The sequence below is a fragment of the Tasmannia lanceolata genome, unplaced genomic scaffold (assembly GCF_043159265.1).
Source record: "Tasmannia lanceolata isolate RefF3 unplaced genomic scaffold, GAP_Taslan_0.1 ptg000002l, whole genome shotgun sequence".
Classification (NCBI taxonomy): domain Eukaryota; kingdom Viridiplantae; phylum Streptophyta; class Magnoliopsida; order Canellales; family Winteraceae; genus Tasmannia; species Tasmannia lanceolata.
In genome coordinates, this window is record NW_027518679.1 from 47,737,490 (window position 1) to 47,764,020 (window position 26,531).

The window sequence follows — 26,531 nt, forward strand, 5'->3', positions numbered from 1 at the left end:
TACCCAAACATGCCCTTAGAATTTTATTTTACATGGAAAATATTTTCCCATCGAAAATACTATATCCTTTCTCCTTATTTTTCCACTGAATACCCGACCTCCCATATAGGGCTGCAAATGAACCGAGCCGAGACGAGCTTTAAGGTGTTCGGGCTTGGCTTGTTTAGTTTTTATGAAGGCTCGTGTTCGGCTCGGCTCATTTAGTTTCCGAAAAAGCTCGGCTCGGCTTGTGAAATATTCGAAAAAGCTTGGCTCGGCTCAAGAAGACAAGAATGATAAAAACATACATTTTGTGGGATTTGAACCCAAGCCCCTCTAACCACTCAACCAAACTTTCATTTGTGATAAATAAATCACATTCTTTTATTTTATATATAAAAAATAAACATAATCTGAGCTTTAAAGCTTAGCTCAGCTCGGCTCGTTTATGAACCGAGCCTAAAAAGCTCGCGAGCTTTTCCGCGCCGAACTATACAAAGCTCAAGTTCGGCTGGTTCATTTGCAGCCGTACTCCCTTAACGCAAAAACCAGTTTCCGGTCGTGCTCCTCCTCCAACGCCGCTACGCCCATCTCTCCCATCACCTCTTCCCTTCCCCGCTCACGTTAGCATCACCCCAAAAACAACAAAAACTAAAACCCCTTTCAAAACCCTCTCGCACAATCATGCTCCAAATCCTTGCCCACACTCGCAATCTCAATGCAGCTCGTAATTTCCTCTTCAGTATAATCGGCAAGATCTCATCCAACGGTTCAGATCGTTTCTTCAATACTCTGATCCGGAGTTATGGTGAAGCAGGACTTCTCCTTCAATAGTATCTTTTCAGTTCTCCTCCGCCGTGGCCGGACTGTTATGGCCAAGAAATTGTATGATGCAATGGTATTGTGAAACAATCAATTACTCCAAAAGCTTAAGCATGCGATTTAATTAACACTTCACAGATTGCATCTTTTTTAATATCAAGGAGTTGTTGGGTTTTGAATCATTGGCTTTGATACCATGTGTAAGAAGTAAAACCCCATTACTACAAAAGCTTAAGCTTAAGTTGTTAGAGATGGTGTTATTTAACTCTTTTTGGGAGGAGGGTGAGGGTGCATTTTTTGTTTAATATTAAGGACTTATTGGGTTTTGAATCAATGGCTCTGATACCATTTGTAAGAAGTAACACCCCATACTCCAAAAGCTTAAGCTTAAGTTGTTAGAGATGGTGTTATTAACTCATTTTTTTAGGTGGGTGCGTTTTTTTAATATTAAAGCCATTACTCGACAAGCTTAAGTTGTTAGAGATGGTGTTATTTAATCATTTATACTTCAACAGGTATTGACGGACCGGATCTTGCCCGATGTCTACACGCTCAATATCCTGATCAGGGGTTTCTGTTTAAATTCAATGGTGGACGATGGTTTCAGGTTTTTCAAGGAAATGACAAGATCCGGATGTGATCCGTATATAGTTACATATAACACGCTTGTGGACGGCCTATGTCGGGCTGGAAAGGTTCGAATTCCGCACAATCTCTTGAAGGGAATGAGGTCAAAGAGCTCCGAATTGAATCCGAATGTAGTTACATATACAACTCTCATTAGAGGTTACTCCGAGAAGCAGTCTGTTGAGGATGCATTGGAGGTGTTTGATGAAATGCTAAGTAGAGGTTTGAAACCAAATGAAGTTACATACAATACCCTCATCCAAGGCCTATGTGAGGCTCAAAAATTGGATAAGATTAAGGAGATTTTGCAGGGTGTTAGTGATAGTGGGGAATTTAGACCAGATACATGTACTTTTAATACTTTGATGAATGGGCATTGTAATGGAGAGATGTTGGATGAGGCCATGAACATGTTTGATAAAATGTCTGACTTAAATGTCAAACCTGATTCTGCAACGAACTCTGTTCTGGTTAGGAATTTATCTCAGAGAGGGGATTTTGTGAGAGCTGAGGAGCTGTTTGATCAGCTTTAGGAGAGCGAAATTCTGCTTAAGAAAGAGGGGTGTGTTCCGCTTGTTGCTGCTTATAATCCTATTTTTGAATATTTATGTGCGGTGGGGAAGGTGGGAAAGGCAGAGAAAGTGTTTAGGCAGTTATTCAAGAGAGGAACACAATACCCTCCTTCATTTAAGATATTGATTTTGGGTCACTGCAAAGAAGGTTCATTTCGAGCTGCGTATGAGATTTTGGTCTTGATGTTGAGGAGAGACTTTGTACCGGATATGGAGACGTATGAATGTTTGATTGAGGGTTTTCTGCAGAAGGTGGAATCGGGTTTTGCTCAGAAAACTTTGGAGAAGATGTTGAGAAGTGATCATCATCCTAAAACATCTACTTTTCATTCTATACTCGCTGCTCTTATAAGAGATGGTTGTGCATATGAGGCTGCTAAACTTGTTACAGTGATGTTAGAGAGGAGAATTCGGCAAAACGTCAATCTGTCAACAGATACCATTATCATTCTTTTCAAGAGTGGTCTTAGGGATAACGCAATTGAGATTGTTACAGCACTGTGTAGTAGTGGGTATTCAGTGAACATGGAGAAATTGGTTGGCTCCCTTTGTGAGGATGGTAAATTCTTAGAGGCACGAGAACTTTTGCTATTTAGTTTGGAGAAGCATCGAAATTTAGATACTGAACTTTATAATACAGTGATTAAGGGTCTTTGTAAAATTTGGAAAGCTCAGGAAGCATTTTCTTTGTTCTATGAATTAACAGAAAAAGTATATGGGCCTTTTGTGAGTTGCTTGAAAGAATTGGTGATTTCCCTCAAAGCTGATAGAAGATTAAAAGAAGCAGATTTTGTTTCTAAACAGATAACTTACAGGATTCAAAACCAGTAAAGAGAAATTGAAAGCTACACGTGTTGGTCATTTTTTGAAATTTCATTGCTTTATAATTGATTTGCCCATTCCTATGTGGAGGGAGTGCAAATATATTAATGATGAGATGCTGTAGTCTTTTCGAGAGCTAAGATGGTGAGGTTTAGGTTCAACATTTCAGACCTTTTATAGGTTAACAATGCAGGCAACAGAGAGGTAAGATTTCTGGAGTTCAATGTTATTATTGTTATTTTGGTTTTGATAACTTAAGGCGTCTGAGGAAGCAATACATATATTGTAGTCGTGGGAGATATCACATGGATGTACATTTCTTGAAGGGCTGTATATATCAAATATCTAGACATTATTTGGATGAAATATATTATTGCAAGGACTAACCTACTTTGCTTGTCCACTGGTGTGTGCAGCGTCCATAGAGAAATCTTCAAGGGTATCTTGTTCTATGAAGAGATTCAGATGAGCAGATATAGTGAGGAGCATCTTCGTCCCAACTGAAACTCCCCTCTCGGGTTTTTGAAGTTGAATTTTGACACTTTGGGTCTTGGCAGAGAGAGACTATCGTCCTGCTTAAATGAGCTTTTTTCGGGGCTATTGGTGAGAAAAATTCCAACAAGGCGGATGTCCAGACGCTTCTTTATAGAATCCTCATACATCAGACTCAGTTGGATCACCTTATTATTGATAATAACTCTCTTAATGTTGTCTGATAAGTGAGAGATGCGGTTTGCTATCCTTCGAGATTTTTGATGTGATTGCGGGTCATGCCAAGGAGATTCAACATGTTTGGCGATATGACAATAGTGATACAGATCTACTTTCTTTTTTCAGGTGTTGACCGCTCCGTGATTTCAAAAACACTCCACTTCTCTAGAGAACAACAACAATAGAAACTTCCCAAAGGAAATTGGCCAAAATCTCTTCGAAAAATGTTACTTTCTTTCTAACATTTTCTAATCATAAACCATTCTTTCCTGCTTCAACCATCCTAGTTCTACTAGAAGGTTAAAAGAAGCGGATTTTGTTTCTAGACGGATAACTTGTAGGAGTTCAAGACCAATAGATAACATTTTACAGCTGCATGTGTTCAGCATTTATTGACACTTCGCTGCTTGATAATTGCTTTGCCCATTCCTATCTAGAGAAAATTCAAATATGTTAATGATGACATGCTGCAATCTTTTGGAGAGCTCAGATGGTGAGGTTTGGGCTCAACTTTTCAGAGCTTTAATTGGTCTACCAGTACAGGGAACACCGAGGTAGGATTTCTGTTGTTCAAAGTTAATCTTTTCATCTTGGTTGCGATAAGTTAAGGTGATTGAGGGATTGTTGCATGTATTGCAGCTGCTGGGAATATCACCTGTATTAGCTGTCAGAAATATTATTCAGAATTTCTCAGGCACGGCAGGGATTTGTGATTCAAATGAGGCGGAGGCTAGAACTCTCTTTTGTGGGCTCAAATGGTTTGCAATATTGGGTTCAGGTCCTTTGATTGTAGAAGGCGATTCTTTTTCTTCAAATGCCCTCGCTTGGGTAACTTGTAAGGCTCTAGGACCGTGGAATTTGCCCAACATAATCATGGAGATTCACGACCTTTGTCCATTAGTGTGATCCATGTTTATTCATATGAAACAGACCACAAACTCTATGGCGGATAGATTCACGACCTTTGTCCATTAGTGTGATCCAGGTATGAAACAAGGTTTTAAATTTCGGTTTCAGAATGCATTTCGGTCCTATCCGAAACCGAAATCCGTCGAAATAAAGTTACCGCTAATTTATCTCTTGTAAAATTTCGACCGAAATTTCTGTAATTTCAGCTGAAATTTCAGGAAAATATTAAGTATTGATCAAAACCCATATTTTTGGGTGAAATCCCTGAAATTTCGTCGATAAACCAAATTTCGACCGAAATAAATAACAATTTCAAGTATTCTCAATTTCGATTTCGTTCTCGACCGAAACCCGGACCGAAATTTCGGATTTTGGTCGAAATTTAAAACCTTGGTATGAAATCACATTCAAGGATTTAAATTTCAGTTTTGGAATTCGTTTCGGTACTCACCGAAACTAAAAATTTTGCCGAAATTGTGGAATTTCATTTGAAAGCCCACGAAATCAAAAAAGTATAATTTTATCCCGTCTAAAATTTCGGCCGAAATTTTGGTCAAAATAAAGTACGTTTCTGGTTAACCCAATTTCGATTTCGGTAACGACGTCGAAATTTAAAACCCTGATCACATTTAGTAACACAACGATTGAAGCAAAAGAAAATGTTCAACAAGAACACAAAAAGTGGAAGCAAGGGAAGGGTTTCGAGGGTTAGAATTTTACTTGTGATTGGTACTTTCTTCAAATATGACAGTAGAAATTGCTTTACCGGAAATCGGTCGGAGAAGGGGAGACACCAGAAGAGATGGCTGGAGAGATGGAGACGAGATCTACCGGAATGAGCGATGGCGAACAAAGGAAGAAGATGAAAGATTGAAGGCCAAAGAGGAATCGAGAAGGAAGGAGAAAAGAAGGCATAAAAAGAAAGTATAATAGGGCAAAGGGTACGATTGTTTTAAAAAAAAGTTAAATTTTTTTTCGCCTAAAGAGTGCAGGTTGTGTTAAAGGGTCTAGGGGTACCATTGTCCTCACAAAAGAATTTTTTTTTTTTTTTCTTTTTGCCTGAAAGTGTGGCTGCGTTAAAGGGTGAGGAGTACTATGGTCCTCATGAAAGTTGAGTTTTTTTTGTATTTTTTGTTTTTTGGGACGGGGGGGGGGGGGGGGGGGGGGTGTTAAAGAGTCCTCAACCTGGAAGAATTTTACTCGCCCACATAGAATTGTGGGGAAGTTTCCTACACAGCGTTGAGGAGCGAAGTTGTGTTCTACTATGATTATGTAAATTTGGTATGCATTTATCTCTATTTTTGTGAAACAGATTTTGTACTGTGATCTAAGCTGTCGATGTGATGGGCCATAACGAAAATAGGTTGTGCCCAAAAAATCAATTCTATAAGATGATTGCAAGTGTACGGCTGTTCACATAAAAGAGGCAGAGTCAAAGCAGCGAAGGAAAAAATTAAAGCTTCGAGGACAGCTGCACGCTGAGTGAAGTGCATAGTACATGTGGCATGATTTTGTGGACGCTTGCGTTAGGGTATTTATTGCCCAAAACGACAAAACAATAATAGCCGGAATTGGTATTGGAGCTACAGTAAGTCTAAGGATTGTTGTCGGTGTGTACGATTTGAATAGTGATAAATCGACTCCCCATGTCTTTCTCTCTCCCCCCTTGTATTTCCTGCTTTAATTATTCTAGCTGAATTGTACCTATCGGACTATTCAAAGATAAGAACAGATAAACAACTCCTTCACAGTAGGAACTCATGACTGCAGACTCAACTACAAATACAAAAAAAGGTAAATGACTTGGGTGGGACCCACTTGGTAATCCACCGTTTGAATTACTATTCAAACAGTAAAATAAGTAGGTAGAAAATAATTGTCTTTCTTCTTTGTTATTTCATGTGTGAATACTATTCCTACAACTTATTTATATTGTGTTCCATCACAGTACTTTTTGAAAAATAAGGAACTATAAGGGCTTCCGCTTACGGCATCTAAAATCTCCCAAAAAAGATAACATCATTTATCAGTTATTATATTAATGCACATTTTGGGTCATGTAAGTGTTTCATGCCCGTGCGCTGCAGAAAAACTTAATGCACATGACGGACGCGTTTTTTCCTTTTATATGATTCGTACTGGTATCATGTGGCTGTTTTTATCTTTCACATAAATCACGTTTTTGATTTCTTATCTCTCTTATACCAGGGAGCGAGTAAATTAGGTAGATAATAATTGTCTTTCTTCTTTGCTATTTCATGTGTCAGTATTAGATGTCATTAGTTTATCTTCCAACCTATAATACTGCTTTTTAATTATACCAGTTTCTCTATTTGCTGCTTATAAATACCGATTCTTGTGACACCTCTATTCCAAAATACATTAAGGCCCTTATATTCCTTTGTTTGATTTCCCAACCTTGGCATTACTATGGATCTTGTAACTGCAACCCCTTCTTTTGGTTCCATCATCAATTCACTAGAAGATGGGAAGCCACAAATCAACCGCAAATTAGAAGTTTTTCACCCAAGCGTTTGGGGAGATCACTTCCTCGCCTACTCCCATGATCAAAATGTAAGGAAGGAGAGAGGGTTCGTTAAAAATTCAATTATCACCTTTCATTATGACGGATATCGAAAGTTGTGAAGCTAATGTGTCTTGATAGAACCCAGGGATTTGCTAAGGTCCATCGCAAATGGCATTTCACGGCTGGTCTGTCGCTTGTCTCACAAGCGACAGACCAGCTGCGAAATGCCATTTGCGATGGACGCTAGCAATTCCTTAGAACGCATGATGATAGTTAATGCTCAATTCAATGGTTTATTTATTTTTGTATACTCACCTCTTTTTCCTTCTATTATACCAATTTATCAAGTTACGGTCAGAAAAGAAGGAAAAAGGATCATCATAAAATTTAGCAGAATATAAAATTTAAGGTTTATGTTTACAGTCGGGAAGTAAGAGTTAGCGAGATCAATTAAGTTGAATTATAGCCTTTCATAATTACCATAGCTAATGTATTTGTTCTTTAAATGGTACCATGTTGAAGTTGGATGCATGGAGTAAGAGGGTTGAAGAATTGAAGGAAGAAGTGAATAGAATGCTATCCAGAGCTAAGGGGTCACAACAAGAAATTGAGTTGATTGACGTGCTTCAACGTCTTGGAGTGGCATATCACTTTGAAAAGGAGATCGATGAAGCACTACATCAAATATTTGAATCTCATACAGATGATGTTGATGATGATTTGTTTGCGGTTGCTCTCCGATTTCGACTACTGAGACAACATGGGTTTAATGTGTCATCAGGTAAATATTTTTTCATTAGTTTGTTTTCTTCTTTCCGAGAACTTGTGCTACGTCTCACACAGGTTTTCTCATTGATAATTTAAAACATGACTTTGTTGAGTGTTGATGAAATAGATGTATTTTACAAGTTCCATGACGAGGAGGGAAAGTTCAATGAGGCCTTAATTAAAGATGTGAGGGGACTGTTAAGCTTGTATGAAGCCGCACATCTCAGCACAGAAGGAGAGGATCTATTAGACGAGGCCCTTATATTTACGCAGAAACACCTTAAGTCTGGTATAAGCAATCTCGATTCTAAACTTGCAACACAGATAGAACACGACTTAGAGATGCCCTTGTGGAAGAGTGTCCAAAGGCTAGAGCATAGGCATTACATATCTGTATACGAAGAAGAGAAGGGACGAAATGATGTTGTGCTAGAGCTTGCAAAGTTGGATTTCAATCTCTTACAATCGTTACACCAGAGAGAGTTAAAGGATCTTACGAGGTGAGTTTATATTAACTATATATGTTACGGAGCTATAGAGAAACCATCAAAGCTGGTGGCACTCCATATATTAAAAATGGAGAAATTATATGGTGCCCGACAGCCAAGTCCCATGTATGGTACTACGATGAAGTACCGCCATTGATATTTAATCCAACAGCAGCCCAATTTTAAATGAGTCAAATATCCAGGGCGGTACCTCTCGCACAGGACTTCACGGTCGGCCACCATATAAATCTCTAAAAAATGAGTTCTTCATCATCATATTATCTATTCTAGATATAATGGGAACACTGATGTTTTTATTGTATTAGGTATTAGATGAAATGAAACATGCCACATTAGATTCACTAAGGTTAAAATAGACTATATTGATATACCTTACAGGTGGTGGAAGGACATGGATCTTATAAGAAGCATACCTTATGCTAGAGACCGAATAACGGAATTGTACTTTTTTTGGGCGATTGGGGTGCATTTTGAACCGCAACACTCTCGAGCTAGAATAATGGCTTCCAAAATGTTGGCCATGATATCAGTGATTGATGACATTTATGATGTGTATGGTGAATTTGAGGAACTACAACTATTCACGGATGCACTCAATAGGTACTCGACTTACATGTATCTTTTATTTCTATTGCTTTGAATAGAGACTACTATTTTATAGCACTTTGGTTAACATGCCAAAGGACTATAACGTGTTACATCGCAACTTATACCAGACCCTAAATGTTGAGGAACTCAACTTATCACAAAATACAATACAACACTAAATGTTGCCAAACCAAAAGAGAAGTAAAGAAAGAGAAGTAAAGTGGGCCCTGAGAGGGAGACATGATAATGCCGCGAATGAGGTGATTGGTGAGATGATGCATTAAAAAGACAGGAAAATAGATTCCTGTTTAAATTAGGAATTTTTTCCACCATTTTCTCCTCACTCATCACCTCCTCAAATCTTTCTCTCCCACTTCCGTATCACTCTTCCACTCATCCTAGGTAGAGAAATATTCCATGAAATATTTTTCATTGTTTCCCAACATGCCCTTAGACATCCTTTGAATTTTCATCTCATATACTATATTGCTCTCTCTCTCTCTCTCTCTCTCTCTCTCTCTCTCTCTCTCTCTTCCAAACTAACAGGCCATTTGCCAAACAACAACAGAGTATCACCCAAGGTACGTATATAATGCTGATATTGTGCTAGAAAGGTGATGGAAAAATATTACCCACGATAGTCCATATATATCCATATGATTTTTAACTGAGGAAATTGATGAGTTTTATAAGTTAGTCCACATGTCTACCACCATATCTTGTAAGAAAATGACTTCTTAGTTTCATTTGGCAATCATTAATAGGCTAGGAACTGATATTGTGAATGGCTAATTAATTTCAGGTGGGATGTTGAGTCAGCACATCAGCTTCCAAAATACATGAAAGTGTGCTATCTTGCGTTGTTGAGTACTGTCAAGGAAATAGAAGAGGAACTTGCAGCTGATGGAAAGTCTTATCGTGTACCATACTTAATAGAAGCAGTATGACATCTTAACATACATAAAATTTGAGCCATATTAAGAACATTTAAATTAGGCTTCAGATATTGCCAATACCATGTTTTGATAATTGCACTCACTCATCTAGTCTTTTATTATATAAACGGCTGGCAAACGTTATTGCAGTTCCCAAAAATCAATCAAAAGCAAAAAGAAAAGATAACTTGAATTTTATACAATTATTAAACATGGGAGTGCCAACATCAACATCCTTGAGTTGTTTTGGGAAGATAACCTTGTGTTTCCTTTTCGATGATAATTTTTCGGGAAACATATATTTACACCCCCTCTAGTTTCTGACACATACACTTCTAACCCTGACTTTCAAAACGTGACAACTACACCCCCTGAGGTTGCATTTTGTTATAAGTATACCCCTTCCGTCAACTGTCCATTAGTTTAACCCGACGCAATGGCCCAAACTAACCCGGGTTAAGATTTTGGGGATAGAAATACCCTCATTGGTTTTAAGCCATTTGCAGAGGGATTAGGGTTTTGCCATTTCCTTTATCACGGTGGCCGTCGCAATCTCCGGCACAACCCATTTACGTTGTGGCATGGTTAATCCCAGCCAGATCTAGTTCTGAGATATGCTTTAGGTCATGAACCTTAAAAAAAACCAGGAAATAAGAAACAGGGATAAAGGCAAATGAATGGGCATTTTCTACATACCTGAAATAAGATCTGTGATAGTGTGAAGGAATGAAAATTGGTTTCGAAGTTGGGTGGCTGCGAAGGTGGGTTCTAGCGGCTATCGATCTGGATTTTTGGATGGGCGAATTGGGCTCCAAGAGATGTATTTCAAGAGGGATGGGATATTGAACCTGGGTTTGAATGGGTTTGGCACTGAATTTGGGGATGAATAGATTTGGAAATGAGAGGGGTTTGGTATTGAATCTAGGTTGGAATGGGTATAGAAATGAGATGGATATGGTATTGAATCTTGATTTGAATGGTTTTGAAGATGAGTGAAGTGGGCTTGGAGCTGGTTCAAAGTGGATTTTGGGCCTGCACATTTGGAGCATATTTTTAGGTATCCAGGTTGAAGATGAGATGGGTTTCATGTTTTTGAGATAGGGGTTTTGAACAATTCGTTGAAGTTTTTTGGTGATTCAAGTTATGATGGATTTAGATCCAAGTTACTGTATTTTGATTTCAGTTCACGTATTAAGGCTCAATAGATCCAAGATTCAATACCCACCTTTGCAGCCACCATATCCATCTCATTTTCAGTTGGTGAAGACGAGGGCATTTTGGTCATTTCCGCCTTACCGTCTATTCCGTCACGTTAAAAAAAACCCATTGTAACTTCAGGGGGTGTAGTTGTCACGTTTTAAAAGTCAGGATTAGAAGTGTATGTGTCAGAAGCTAGAGGGGGTGTAAATGTATTTTTCCCTGATTTTTATGTTCTAATATTATGGTTGAACAACTTGCTCTTATCGCAGATGAAATGGTTAACAGGAGCATACTTTAATGAAGCTGTATGGTATAACAAGGGATATGTACCTCTATTTAATGATCATTTAACCCTCTCATTGATCAGTTGCGGTTACCCAAGTATTACTATCCTCACTTTTGTTGGGATGGATGAAATTGCAACAAAGGAGGCATTTGATTGGGCAAGCACAAGGCCCAAGATTGTTATGGATGCATCAATAGTTAACCGACTCCGAGATGACATCGTGGGAAGCAAGGTAGGATGCTAATTTACATGAAACATTTACAGTAATATTGTGAAAAAAAAAAAAAAAAAAAACTCAGTGGACTTAATAATATTATGAATCCTTGAAGGGAAGTGACTATTTTAATGACAAACTACCTTCTCATTACAATAACATTCTTATCCCCCACAAACTAATTACCTCTAATTTCTTAAGAGATTGCTAACTGTACTAGAGTTAAAAGCTAATCCAACTAAATAAAACTTAGGGATGTGCCTATATCTAAATCAGAAGGTGTTTTATGTCCAGCCATTGAGTTATGAGTTGAGTAAGTCTTTTTAACCCAAAAAAAACAATCATAATACATGGATCAACTAATTTAAGTAACATGAGACAAGAAGATAAAATGTGTAATTGTTTTTTGTATTGATTTTAATATTATTTTTATGTATCATTGACATTTGAAGTTTGAACAAGAACGAGGGCATGTTGTATCATCTCTCGAATGCTATGTCAAGGAGCATGGGTGCTCAGAGCAGGAGGCGTGTGATAAGTTGCAAGAATTGATTAAGATTGCATGGAAAGGCCTAAGTCAAGCCTGCCTTGACCCTCCTGTCTCACTTGCTCTCCTTATGCCAATTGTGAATCTCGCACGTGTTATGGAAGTATTGTACAAAAATGATGATGGATACACATTTGCCGAAGGCAAGACCAAAGAGCGGATCATCGCATTGTTTGTTGAACCGATTGCCCTTTAAGAATAGATGTGGTTCACTTAGTTTTATGGCCGGTTTAAATGTGCCTCAATAAAGTATTGATTATCTTACTATTGGATGTAATATGTAATAGCATTGATAGTACTTTGTGTTTACTATGCTGTCTAAATTGGTGGATAATAATATGTAAAAGGGTTACTAATGTTGTACGTGTGTGTAGTATCTTCTCTGGTTGTATTGTGTGTTTTGTCACAAAGTAAATACTTTCTTTAGAGAGACCTAAGGAACATGTTTATAGCAAAGCTCGTAGTTTATCTTTACACTTATTAAAAGATTAAGTGTAAAATCCATCACCTAAATAAAAAATCAGTCACCTATAAGAAATTATCCGGAAAAATCTTCATCATCAATAAAAGGCGTCACTAAGGGGCCGTTTGGTTACGCGGATTTTAGAATCCAAATTTTATTTTGAAAACAATGTAAAATAGGGTTGATGATCAAGCTGTTGTATGCTATCCTGACAGCGTTTCTTGAATTTTAAAGAAGAAATCAAGGTTTTAGAAATCTCTCCCTCATCCTGAGATTTCTAAAATCTGGAAAAATATGATCTGCTCCTCTCTTGCTGACAGAAAGAAGGGGGAGAAATCAGAAAACGACGGTTGATCCGCTTCTTCTCTTGTCTCTCATTTACAATTTTGAAGAAATTCCGGATTCTAAAATCCGCATATCCATTCCATCTAACCAATCCCCATTTCCCACCTTAATTTCGTATCCCTTATGCCTCCAAAGAGTCGAAAAGGAATGGAAATTTCCTCCAACGTTCTATAAATACCCACCCCTCTCCCTTATTTTACGATCAAGCAAAAACGTCCCCCTCTCCTAGCCATTAAGAAAAGCATTCGTCCATAGCCCATACCCTCTCTCTCCTCTAGAAAATCCAACCCAATTTCACATTCCCATTCCCATTCCCCCCACCCAATGCGTCGAAAGCGTTGGGATGGGCGGATCTTCACAAATCGTTAGGAAAGGTAGGTAAGTTCCGCCTTTTTAGGAAAATTTATTTTTATCTTGATTTTGGTAGAATCCATGATTAAAGTTGTAAAAACTGTTACAGTCCATGTTTCATATTAATTTTTGGTAGAATCCATGATTAACTTTGTTAAAATTGTTAGAATCCATGTTAACTTATTTCCATATATATTAATTTTGTTAGAATCCATGTTAAAATATTTAGATACATGTTTCTCATCAATATTTGAATTTAATACTTGATTCATTAAATTTGTCTGTAAACTCGATATTGCATTAAAATCCATTTTTCTTGCATTAGTTTTAGGCTGCAAATCATTCCTCTAGGCCCACATAATTTAGTTTAGAACTAGGATAAACTAGAATACCCCCGAGTTCCGCTCAAATGTTCTAGAGTCCCTCTGGAATGATCCAGAGTGTACCAGAGTGCCTCGGAAATGAACTCGAATGACTCCTGGAATGATCCAGAGTGCACTAGAGTGCCACGGGAATGCATCAGAGTGACCCAGTTTCTTAACCAGAATCCCCAGAAATCACCGAGAGTCTTGAATTAGGAATTAAATATCCTAGTTAAACCCAAATCTTATCTTCAATTTTGTCCATTTAGGTTAAGTAAAACCTATGCATCATTCCCATAAACAACATGTTAATCACATATGCAAGATCCGTGTTGGAACCCACATTAGGCACTTAAGTCCTACATTAGGCACTTAAGTCCCATTTTAGGCATGTAAGACCCGAGTTAGGACATTGGTAATAAGCCGTCATGATTAAATCAAGAGAAACTATTTCATGTTCTATCTTTGATCAAATCAAAGGAAGGTATAAAATCCATAAGTAAATCCATGTGAATCAATCAGTGGTTCTCCCATGATCAACCTTATGGTACATCCATTTAGAATAAATGCATTTAGGACCAATTGTGTTTTGTCAAAACATATAATCTTATCATGTTGCATTTGTATTTGTAGAGTACATGTTAGCACCATCATTAGAGTTGTCTGGGTCAAGTTCAATTGGCTGTTGATGATCACATTTATGTGTGAATCTTAGGGTAGTAAATCATGCATATTTGATATTTAGAGCAGTGCTATTTGATGTGTTTTTTTTGTTTTTGATTTGCAGGGCCATTTTTGGATTTTTCCGAAAAATTTAGTGAAAAGATAAAATTTCAAAGGAAAATTTGAGCTGAATGCAAGCATGGTACACAAGTATTTAGCCGAAATATGATTCATAGGGAAATTACATTTGAATGTTCTAGGCCATATGGTCTTGTTTGTGAGTTGAAATGTTGTGGGTTGTGGTTGTGGATTAGAAGGTCGGGAAATGGTAGTCAAAATATGGGCGGCTTGGATCATCCACTAGAATTACATGGTGTGATTCATTTATCTTGTGGCCCAATGAAGTGAACGGTTTGGATCGGCCTTGGGAAATGATTTGAGGGGTGTAATCAACTCACATGGTGGACCATCATTTGAGCAGCTTGGATCAGCTTATGGAGGTAAATTAGAGGGACAGATAGTTTACATTGAAGGACCCATTAGTGGAAACGATATTATGGGATGCAACCTTTGTGTACCCACAAATGGGTGGTCGGGATTGTTCTATTAAGATGAATTAGGGGTGCAAATTAACATTTATATTGTGGCCCATTGATTGGATGGTGTGGATCAACTCATGGAATAACCTAGGGGGGTGTAACTATCCACATTGTGGCCCACTTTTTGAACGGTTTAGATCATCCCATGAAAGCCGAATTGTGAGCCCTATCAATGGAAATGATAGTTTGGGATGTAACTTTTGTGGACACATAAAATGGACGGTTGGATCATCTTATGCATAAACGTCCAGCCACTTTGGATTTTTTTTAGTGCAAAGAAATTAAAAGGCCACGTATGTTATTGCGCACGCAATATCTGTTTCAGAGCACATGCAAATGGGGGTTATAATGGGAATTCCCACTCTTTCCCAAACATAGAAGTAAGTTTGCTTTATATATATATATATATATATATAGCTTGTTTCACGTGGAAAAGTGAGCAAGGTCGGCTATATTATTTTGCATGCAAAAATAGAAATGGGACCCACTTGGCAAAGTTGGTAAGTTAACAAGTTTCACACATGTTCCGTTCATGTGTACTTCATATAGATGTCAATTATGTTAGATTCATGAATTCATGCTTTGCCTATTCTCTGATCATGTAGAACTCTTGCATGTTCAACATAAGGCATAAAATGAGAATGGATAAATAACCCTTTTGATGAATTTTAACTAAATAAAGCCCTCAAAAATTAAAAACTAGTACTTATCGGGCGAGAACGGTGCCTAACACCTTCCATTCTTGTAATCAGACAATGGGCCATTCATGGAATCGCATGCTTAGTCTTGCAAAGTCACTTATGGGTCTTGGGCTCTAACCCAGGTGGCGACTCTTGTCATTTCCTCTCTCTTTTTTCGTGAAGTTCGGGTTTCTTACCCCAAATTCGTGGAAAAGTGTGGAAAATCAATCACTGCCATCAAACACCCCAGAAAAGAGCAAACGCCGATGCATGCTCGGGGGTGTGAAGGGATAACTTCCAGACACGGTCCCACAACGCCCGAATATTGTATCCACGGCCCATGTGATACAAATTGTAAGATCCCATATCGAAAAGGGAGAGAAAGTTTCTTGGCTTCGGCTTAGCTATATATGTGATCTCTCCTTTTTTCTGTGCAGACATGTTTTCAGCATCTCCAAGGGGCGGGTCCCCCGGAGTGGGTCGGACATGGTTAGTGCTGCTGAAAAACAAAACCGGAAGTGTAGAAGATCAAGAATCGGATAATATTTACACAGTGGCGTCGGGGGTGATAAAATGGTATTAGAGCCATACCTCCCAGAGTGCCAGTGAGGATGTCAGGCCCTAAATGGGGTGGATTGTAAGATCTCACATTGGAAAGGGAGAGAAGGTTCATAGGCTATATATGTGAACTCTCATCCTGACTGAGGGCGGAGCCCGGAATCAACTTAAAGGGGGGTAAATGTTGGTTCCCACCATTTTTCACTTCATGTATTGATAGGTGGGGCCCACCATCTCCCCTAACCCATGCATAAGGTGAACCCACAATTTACACCTCATATTTCTATGCAGTACTGGGCTCACTATTTACACCTCATGTTCTGCACCACGTAAATCATCTCCATAGGATGATCTTGACACTCCAATCTATAGGGTAAACTGATTATAGATTGGAGGGTTAGGATCGTCCTATGGAAATGATTTACGTGGTGCAACCTATCTAGGTTGTGGCCCAATAAATGAACAGTTTGGATCATCCAATGAAGTGGGCCGTAGTGTTTTTTTTTTCCTTTTTTTTTTTTTTTGAGAGAGAGAGAGAGAGAGAGTTTAATTTAGGTGACATTCCCTTAAGAGGGGGATTCATTGAGAGGGATTTATGAAAAAAAACTATAGAGTGACACTACAGGGAGTAGAACCAAGAGTGTAACCCAACAAATCCCCATTTGCGACATGGCATGGGACCGTAGTTTTGGTAGTTTCGACATCCATTGTAGCCTTTTCAAAGGCATCTTTTTTTATTTCTTTCACATTATACGTGTAGCTATATCTGAAGGCGAGTGTTGGGAGACGCAAAGCCATCTCCGTCGGCTAGTTATGAGGCACAAGCCACCTCGTTGTATTGGTTTGATCCTCACCATTAAGAAGATCGGGTCTTGTGAACCACAGTATGCATGTGATTACGGGTCAAGTATGCATTGCTGTCATGTGTCGGACTGCATGTGATTACGGTTTGGGGCGTGACAATAATGATGATCGAAACTGAAACTATTTTCTTACAGTTCCGATATCAATCATAAGGACCGAAATTTGACCTTCTCCTATGTATAATATTGTATTATAAAGTATACGTACTTAGAAGTTAGAACAACATTTTGTAAGAGAATACTCTCTTATATGTTATATCACTAAATTTTTCTATAAAATTTTCTATTAAATATTAGAAATAAAAATTTATGAATTACAAACGATGAAACCATGTCGGTTCCTGGTCAGGATATGAGAGATTATAAATGAAAATAAAACTAGCATTTTTTAAGAGGGCACGTCCTAGATAAGGGTGAGAAATGGCTTAAAATTCACGAAAAAGTCAAACCCAGTTTGAGGAGAGAGTTCTGTTTCCCGGTTTTTATCCCCTACTCACCCTCATCTCAGTCTTTCCCTCTCAAAATTCTCTCGTCTTTCTCCCACCCATCCACCCTACCCTATCCTCTCTAATCAATTGGGTCATGTCTGGTAGCCAAGAATTTTTTTTCTTTATTAATCTCTATCTCGAAGCGGTGAGAGAGCGGGTAAGGCAGTGGGAAAAAGAGAGAGATTTGATAGGACATGATCGGGATGAGCGTAGGAAAATTTCTATATCTCGAAGGCTGGCAGAGGTTATTGCGGTATCCAAACGTGCCCTTAGAATTTTATTTTACATGAAAAATATTTTTCCATCGAAAATACTATATCCTTTCTCCTTATTTTTCCACTGAATACCCGACCTCCCATATAGGGCTGCAAATGAACCGAGCCGAGACGAGCTTTAGGGTGTTCGGGCTCGGCTCGTTTAGTTTTCATGAAGGCTAGTGTTCGGCCCGGCTCAAGAAGACAAGAATGATAAAAACATAACATTTTGTGGGATTTGAACCCAAGCCCCCTCTAACCACTCAACCAAACTTTCATTTGTGATAAATAACTCACATTCTTTTATTTTATATATAAAAAACAAACATAATCCGAGCTTTAAAGCTTGGCTCATCTCAGCTAGGCGAGCCTAAAAAGCTCGCGGGTTTTCCGAGCCGAACTATACAAAGCTCAAGTTCGCCTGGTTCATTTGCAGCCGTACTCCCTTAACGCAAAAACCAGTTTCCGGTCATGCTCCTCCTCCCACGCCGCTACGCCCATCTCTCCCATCACCTCTTCCCTTCCCCGCTCACGTTAGCATCACCCCCAAAACAACAAAAACTAAAACCCCTTTCAAAACCCTCTCAGCTCGTAATTTCCTCTTCAGTATAATTGGCAAGATCTCATCCAACGGTTCAAATCGTTTCTTCAATACTCTGATCCGGAGTTATGGTGAAGCCGGACTTCTCCTTCAATAGTATCTTTTCAGTTCTCCTCCGCCGTGGCCGGACAGTTATGGCCAAGAAATTGTATGATGAAATGGTATTGTGAAACAATCAATTTCTCCAAAACCTTAAGCATGCTATTTAATTAACACTTCACATTGCATCTTTTTTAATATCAAGGAGTTGTTGGGTTTTGAATCATTGGCTCTGATACCATGAGTAAGAAGTAAAACCCCATTACTACAAAAGCTTAAGCTTAAGTTGTTAGAGATGGTGTTATTTAACTCTTTGGGAGGAGGGTGAGGGTGCATTTTTTGTTTAATATTAAGGACTTATTGGGTTTTGAATCAATGGCTCTGATACCATTTGTAAGAAGTAACGTGTTATTTAACTCTTTTTTGGAGGAGGGTGCATTTTTTTTTAATGTTAACGACTTATTGTGTTTTGAATCAATGGCTCTCATACCATGTGTAAGAAGTAACACCCCATTACTCCAAAAGCTTAAGCTTAAGTTGTTAGAGATGGTGTTATTAACTCATTTTTTTAGGTGGGTGCGTTTTTTTAATATTAAAGTCATTACTCCGCAAGCTTAAGTTGTTAGAGATGGTGTTATTTAATCATTTATACTTCAACAGGTATTGACGGACCGGATGTTGCCCGATGTCTACACGTTCAATATCCTGATCAGGGGTTTCTGTTTAAATTCAATGGTGGACGATGGTTTCAGGTTTTTCAAGGAAATGACAAGATCCGGATGTGATCCGGATATCGTTACATATAACACGCTTGTGGACGGGCTATGTCGGGCTGGAAAGGTTCGAATTCCGCACAATCTCTTGAAGGGAATGAGGTCAAAGAGCTCCGAATTGAATCCGAATGTAGTTACATATGCAACTCTCATTAGAGGTTGCTGCAAGAAGCAGTCTGTTCAGGAAGCATTGGAGGTGTTTGATGAAATGCTAAGTAGAGGTTTGAAACCAAATGAAGTTACATACAATACCCTCATCCAAGGCCTATGTGAGGCTCAAAAATTGGATAAGATTAAGGAGATTTTGCAGGGTGTTAGTGATAGTGGGGAATTTAGACCAGATACATGTACTTTTAATACTTTGATGAATGCCCATTGTCATGGAGGGAAGTTGGATGAGGCCATGAACATGTTTGATAAAATGTCTGACTTAAATGTCAAACCTGATTCTGCGACGTACTCTGTTCTGGTTAGGAATTTATGTCAGAGAGGGGATTTTGTGAGAGCTGAGGAGCTGTTTGATCAGCTTTAGGAGAGCGAAATTCTGCTTAAGAAAGAGGGGTGTGTTCCGCTTGTTGCTGCTTATAATCCTATTTTTGAATATTTATGTGCGGTGGGGAAGGCGGGAAAGGCAGAGAAAGTGTTTAGGCAGTTATTCAAGATAGGAGCACAATACCCTCCTTTATTTAAGATATTGATTTTGGGTCACTGCAAAGAAGGTTCATTTCGAGCTGCGTATGAGATTTTGGTCTTGATGTTGAGGAGAGACTTTGTACCGGATATGGATACGTATGAATGTTTGATTGAGGGTTTTCTGCAGAAGGTGGAATCGGGTTTTGCTCAGAAAACTTTGGAGAAGATGTTGAGAAGTGATCATCATCCCAAAACATCTACTTTTCATTCTATACTCGCGCTGGTCTTATAAGAGATGGTTGTGCATATGAGGCTGCTAAACTTGTTACAGTGATGTTAGAGAGGAGAATTCTGCAAAACGTCAATCTGTCAACAGATACCTTTATCATTCTTTTCAAGAGTGGTCTTAGGGATAACGCAATTGAGATTGTTACAGCACTGTATAGTAGTGGGTATTCAGTGAACATGGAGAAATTGGTTGGCTCCCTTTGTGAGGATGGTAAATTCTTAGAGGCACGAGAACTTTTGCCATTTAGTTTGGAGAAGCATCGAAATTTAGATACTGAACTTTATAATACAGTGATTAAGGGTCTTTGTAAAATTTGGAGAGCTCAGGAAGCATTTTCTTTGTTCTATGAATTAACAGAAAAAGGATATGGGCCTTTTGTGAGTTGCTTGAAAGAATTGGTGATTTCCCTCAAAGCTGATAGAAGATTAAAAGAAGCAGATTTTTTTTCTAAACAGATAACCTACAGGATTCAAAACCAGTAAAGAGAAATTGACAGCTACACGTGTTGGTCATTTATTGAAATTTCGTTGCTTTATAATTGATTTACCCATTCCTATGTGGAGGGAGTGCAAATATATTAATGATGAGATGCTGTAGTCTTTTCGAGAGCTAAGATGGTGAGGTTTAGGTTCAACATTTCAGACCTTTTATAGGTTAACAATGCAGGCAACACAGAGGTAAGATTTCTGGAGTTCAATGTTATTATTGTTATTTTGGTTTTGATAACTTAAGGCGTCTGAGGAAGCAATACATATATTGTAGTCGTGGGAGATATCACATGGATGTACATTTCTTGAAGGACTGTATATATCAAATATCTAGACATTATTTGGATGAAATATATTATTGCAAGAACTAACCTACTTTGCTTGTCCATTGGTGTGTGCAGCGTCCATAGAGAAATCTTCAAGGGTATCTTGTTCTATGAAGAGATTCAGATGAGCAGATATAGTGAGGAGCAACTTCATCCCAACTGAAACTCCCAACTTTGGGTCTTGGCAGAGAGAGACTATCATCCTGCTTAAATGAGCTTTTTTCGGGGCTATTGGTGAGAAAAATTCCAACAAGGCGGATGTCCAGACGCTTCTTTATAGAATCCTCATACATCAGACTCAGTTGGATCACCTTATTATTGATAATAACTCTCTTAATGTTGTCTGATAAGTGAGAGATGCGGTTTGCTATCCTTCGAGATTTTTGATGTGATTGCGGGTCATGCCAAGGAGATTCAACATGTTTGGCGATATGACAATAGTGATACAGATCTACTTTCTTTTTTCAGGTGTTGACAGCTCTGCGATTTTAAAAACACTCCACTTCTCTTGAGAACAACAACAATAGAAACTTCCCAAAGGAAATTAGCCAAAATCTCTTCGAAAATGTTACTTTCTTTCTAACATTTTCTAATCATAAACCATTCTTTCCTGCTTCAACCATCCTAGTTCAACTAGAAGGTTAAAAGAAGCGGATTTTGTTTCCAGACGGATAACTTGTAGGAGTTCAAGACCAATAGATAACATTTTACAGCTGCATGTGTTCAGCATTTATTGATACTTCGATGCTTGATAATTGCTTTGCCCATTCCTATCTAGAGAAAATTCAAATATGTTAATGATGACATGCTGCAATCTTTTGGAGAGATCAGATGGTGAGGTTTGGGCTCAACTTTTCAGAGCTTTAATTGGTTTACCAGTACAGGGAACACCGAGGTAGGATTTCTGTTGTTCAAAGTTAATCTTTTCATCTTGGTTGCGATAAGTTAAGGTGATTGAGGGATTGTTGCATGTATTGCAGCTGCCGGGAATATCACCTGTATTAGCTGTCTAATATTATTCAGAATTTCTCAGGCCCGGATGGGATTTGTGATTCAAATGAGGCGGAGGCTAGAACTCTCTTTTGTGGGCTCAAATGGTTTGCATTATCGGGTTCAGGTCCTTTGATTGGAGAAGGCGATTCTTTTTCTTCAAATGCCCTCGCTTGGGTAGCTTGTAAGGCTCTAGGACCGTGGAATTTGCCCAACATAAGCATGGAGATTCACGACCTTTGTCCAATAGTGTGATCCATGTTTAATCATATGAAACAGACCGCAAACTCTATGGCGGATAGATTTGCAAAAGCAAGTTTAGAAATGGAAGAATTGTTGTTCTTTAGATAGTAGTTGGGTTCTCTGGGGTTTTTTTGTGCTTGGCTGTTTGTACGTTTTATTTTACATTGTCAAGGACACCTTGTCCCCTGTTCTTAATATAATTTTTGTAGTTACCCTCTTCAAAAAAAATAGAAATATCATCTGTATGAACATATCTTAAAGGGATGTATATATCAGACATCAACCATTATTTGGATGAAACAAAGTGTTGCAAAAATTAACATGGTTTGGTCGACCGATGGTTTTAGATGCCGATTCTTTTGGTTGTCCAGTGAGCAACATTCCTTCTTATTTTAGGGGTATATTGGCTTTTTTTCACTACTTTTGGGAGGTGATTAGGATGAGCATTAGTAATGAGGGGTGTCCTCGTCTCAGGTGGGAAATACATGGTAAATTCAAAGGAAAACATAATTGACAAATCTTAGATAGACTATACATTGCAAGCACTCTGCTACTGCGTCTGTAAAAGAATTCAAAATCTTTACAATGATTTTACTCACATCTTATTCACCCAACTCGCATTCAAATCAAAATGCGTGCAGGGAGATTCATACAAAATTTTCATCCCTTGCCAGATCCTCACCAAACAGAAAAGAAATTCTCTCAACCATTCAGGAATCTCTACCACCATTTCTCTGTTCCCCTTCAGGCAGTAGCTTAGATCTACACAAGGGACATGTCTTCTGGCCTTGATCCACCCACTTATCTAGGCATCCTACATGAAAAGCATGTGAACAATTGGACAGCTCTCTGATCTCATGCTTCCAATCTAAACAATTCCAGCAAATGGCACAAATGGGTTCTTTTTCACCTTCGCAGCCACCTCGTGAATGAAGACAAAATCTGCTGAAAAGGGAGCCTCTGTGGCTGCTGTCAGATGACCATCTGTGAAATGCCTTTTGGTATGGAAGCTAGCAAATCCCACAAAATTCTGTGAACAGAGAATAACAAATCTGTCCAAGGATAAAATTTTGATCAACCACCTTAGGTGACAATTTGGTTCTAGGGCATCTTACCTCTGAAAATTACTTGCATAAAATCTTAAACGTAAATGGTTTTGCAGATGATGACTATGATACTTCCAAAAATGATTCAAGTAATTAGTTACTAAAGGCCTTAATTTAAAGATCAAATTAAAATAGGGGGGCTGATATCTGCACTACCATATTTTGATAATGGCATGCACTACTCTTTGTGTTACACTTATTCAATTGACTTTTCAGGGCTGTTACAATACCTAAGATTAGGGTTCAATGGAGACACGGTCTGATGCATCCAAAAGATCTAGACATTAACTGACAGGAATTGGTCATAACATGTGGATTCGATCCGTGTCCACTGGATCAATATCCTAAGGTCTGAATTATTTCTAATTGTGACCTAGAGCATCCTAGATCCAAATGGAGGGCACCAATGTCAGTAGGGGTGCAACTCAGGTCGGCTTGAGGCCAACCCGACTCGACCCGAGAAACCCTTTTTTCCAACCCGAACCTGATCCGACCTGAGTTTTTAAGCATTCAAAAAAAAAATTTCATAAAAAATGTCGGGTTTCACTAGGTTGGATTGCCCAAACCCGACCCGACCTGAGTGAACCCAGGCCTGAGTTGCTCCCCTAAGTGTCAGGAAATAAAATTCATACTTTTTGTATATTTATGTCTATTCATGACACATTTCATAATATTTAAAAACATGCTCAAATGACAAATAATATTTCATTTTCCCACTTTTCTTTTCGATGACAATTTTCCCCTCGCTCTCAAGTTTCTTTCTTTTTGCCTCACCTAACCTTAAGCTTGAATTGTGTAGGACCTAGGATACTCCGATAGACGGTCCGATTCGAAATGGATATCACTTCGATTCGAAAAGTAGGATTCAAAAACACTCCAAAATGATTCCAACCAATAAGGAATCCCAATAGATCGTCACCAAGACATTGGTGGATCCGATTCGAAGTGGATTCACGGACATCCTTACTCCATATGCTATCAACATCCAACCATAAAAAGTGGTAAACAAAAGCTAATTGTGCCATTATCAAAATATGGTAGTGCAGATAACAGTCACCTTAAAATAATCTTCTTTACAACTAATGACCAGTTTTGGTAGAATAGGTAATGACTTCCAAAACTTGATTGAAGTAATATCTATTGGGATCTCAAATGCCTACGGGAGTACTTAAAGGCTACTCATGTTGGCAATATCATGTTTTGATAACGGGGCGAATCACTGTGTCCTTTATTATTTAACCAGCTATCAAAGGCTATTGCCATTCCCCAAAGGCTCTAAGAAGCCAATTAAAAAAGACAAGAAAATTGACTTCGCCCCATTACCAAAACATGGTACTACATAGGGGTGTAAATGGATATTCGGAAATTCGATTACTGTCCGTATCCGAATCCGTTTAAAGCGAATATTATTCGAATCCGTTTCAAGCAGATATTATCCGAATCCGTTCATGAGATATCCGGCTCTTAGCGGATGCAAATCTGGTAAATGGTATATCCGATCCGTTTAACATCCGAATCCGATAAGTAAATCCTTTTTATTTATTATTAATAATATCATTAATACTTATTCTTAGTAATGACAGACTATCTTTTGTTTCTAAAAGAAAAGTGAACTTTCCTTTTAGAAAAAAAAAACAAAAACAAAAACAAAAAGTGTTTTGGGTAAGAAATGAAGTAATCTCTCATTTTAAGGGAATTCTTGGAGTTTGACATGGCTTCTTTATGAAGCAACAAATGTGGGCTGTAGGATGAAAGAGACAAATGGATGATGGTGATTGAAAGAAGATGGAATAGCTTCTAGAGAATTCTAAACCAAAAAGGCCATCTAGGTTGTTGATGGTAAATGGACGGCTCAGATCAATTTTCCAACTTAGGGTTATATAAAAACCCAAAATGCAATTAAAAGAGGGGACTTATAAGGTTTGCAAGGAGAAGCAAGCAACAGAGAGGAGAAAGGAGGAGGCTGAGACACCTCTTCGGCATTCCTTGGTGCCTCCAACGGTTTGGATTATCCTATGGCGAGGGCCATGTGGTTCACTTTGGAAGACATGGGTGGGGCATACCCTGCTCAAACATTTAAACAAATTAATTGTGGGCCCACCAACCGTACATGTTGGAGAGATAGAAAGGGAGACCAGTTGGGAATAGTACTGGCGCTAAAGGATCCGTCCTTCAACTGCTGATCCTTCGCGAGTCGAACTCGCTCTCTTGCCACACCTTTCACTCACTTGCTTGAGTCGGACTCAATTCGGAGGAGTATTGTACCGGCTGTGGACTAGAAGGGGGGATTTTATCGAAGAAGGTGGGGAATATCACTTTCCGACCATCACTTCCAGTGTCTTCATCTGTTCGGCCGATTTCTGGTAACGCAATTTCTACTGTCATATTTGAAGAAACTACCAATCACAAGTAAAATTCTAACCCTCGAAACCCTTTCCTTGCTTCCACTTTCTGTGTTCTTGTTAAGATTTTCTTTTGCTTCCATCGTTGTAAATGTGATTTTAGACCAGGGAAAAAAACTCTTTATGGGGCTTATGCCTTTTGAGTTGTTTTTGCCTTCAGTTCTCTCTAAATCCTGAGGAAAGTTTTTATTATATTTGAAGATGTAATTTTCATTTTCATTACGCTTAATTGCAAACTATTTGTTTTATCTAAATAATGTTCCCTTGATTCTTTTTTTCTGCATTTCCTTTGTTGTAAGCCTTGCAAAGGAAATGTTTTTTTTTTTTCATGTCCTTTTCCCTTTATCTCTGATTGTTGTAAGATGAGAGCTTCATGGTGGTTAGGTTTTCTTCAATAGAAGAAACAGAGAACCCCTGGTTAGGGACTTGATAAACCACCCCTTGTACAGACTTTATAATAATCCATGTTTATAGACTTGGTAACCCCTTTAAGTGACTGGATAAACCCTTTTAGAGACTTGATAAGCCCCTTCTAGAGACTACAACCCTTGATAGGACCTGATAACTCCTTTTAGAGACTTGATAACCCTCTTGAGAGAGCTGAAGCCTTTTTGGGACTTGCTAACCCATGTTTAGAGACTTGTGAACCCGTTTTTAGGACTTGATAACCCCTGTAATGAACCTGAGAAGCCGTTTTTTGTAGTTGAGAACCCTGTTTAGAGACTTGATAACCCCTGTTTAGAGACTTGAGAACCCTCTTTAGAGAGCTGAAGCCTTTTTAGGACTTGATAACCCATGTTTAGAGACTTGAAAACCGTTTTAGGAGTTGATAACCCCTGTTTAGGAACTGTGAAGCCCTTTTTTGGACTTGAAAACCCCTGTTTAGGAACTCCATAACCCCTATTTAGAGACTACAACCCCGTTTCAAGACTTAATGACCCCAATTTAGAGGTTCGAGAATCCCTTTAAGGACTTGAGAACCCATGTTTAGAGACTTGA

General features: G+C 38.5%; 1 protein-coding gene and 2 pseudogenes across 3 annotated transcripts; all 3 read left to right on the forward strand.

The window, feature by feature from the left end:
* The first annotated feature begins 485 nt into the window (after positions 1 to 485).
* LOC143885966 (pentatricopeptide repeat-containing protein At1g02060, chloroplastic-like) lies at positions 486 to 4,558 on the forward strand (annotated as a pseudogene). Its single transcript, XR_013253666.1, has 4 exons — positions 486 to 877; positions 1,317 to 3,026; positions 3,239 to 4,087; positions 4,173 to 4,558. The product of XR_013253666.1 is annotated as a pentatricopeptide repeat-containing protein At1g02060, chloroplastic-like (transcript).
* A 2,924-nt stretch (positions 4,559 to 7,482) lies between these two features.
* On the forward strand, positions 7,483 to 12,260 carry LOC143892620 (putative terpene synthase 2). Its single transcript, XM_077397360.1, has 6 exons — positions 7,483 to 7,750; positions 7,865 to 8,237; positions 8,625 to 8,846; positions 9,637 to 9,775; positions 11,239 to 11,487; positions 11,922 to 12,260. The coding sequence occupies exons 1-6, from the start codon at positions 7,483 to 7,485 to the stop codon at positions 12,210 to 12,212; spliced, it is 1,542 nt and encodes a 513-aa protein (XP_077253475.1). The 3' UTR covers positions 12,213 to 12,260.
* A 5,772-nt stretch (positions 12,261 to 18,032) lies between these two features.
* On the forward strand, positions 18,033 to 22,258 carry LOC143885975 (pentatricopeptide repeat-containing protein At1g02060, chloroplastic-like; annotated as a pseudogene). Its single transcript, XR_013253668.1, has 3 exons — positions 18,033 to 18,404; positions 18,943 to 20,654; positions 20,867 to 22,258. The product of XR_013253668.1 is annotated as a pentatricopeptide repeat-containing protein At1g02060, chloroplastic-like (transcript).
* The last annotated feature ends 4,273 nt before the right edge of the window (positions 22,259 to 26,531 follow it).

Coding starts and splice junctions, on each gene's coding strand:
- LOC143892620 (XM_077397360.1), top strand. CDS start 7,483: ATGTTGAAGTTGGATGCATGGAGTAAGAGGGTTGAAGAATTGAAGGAA. Junction 7,751..7,864: donor TGGGTTTAATGTGTCATCAG/GTAAATATTTTT, acceptor TTGATGAAATAG/ATGTATTTTACAAGTTCCAT. Junction 11,488..11,921: donor ATGACATCGTGGGAAGCAAG/GTAGGATGCTAA, acceptor TGACATTTGAAG/TTTGAACAAGAACGAGGGCA.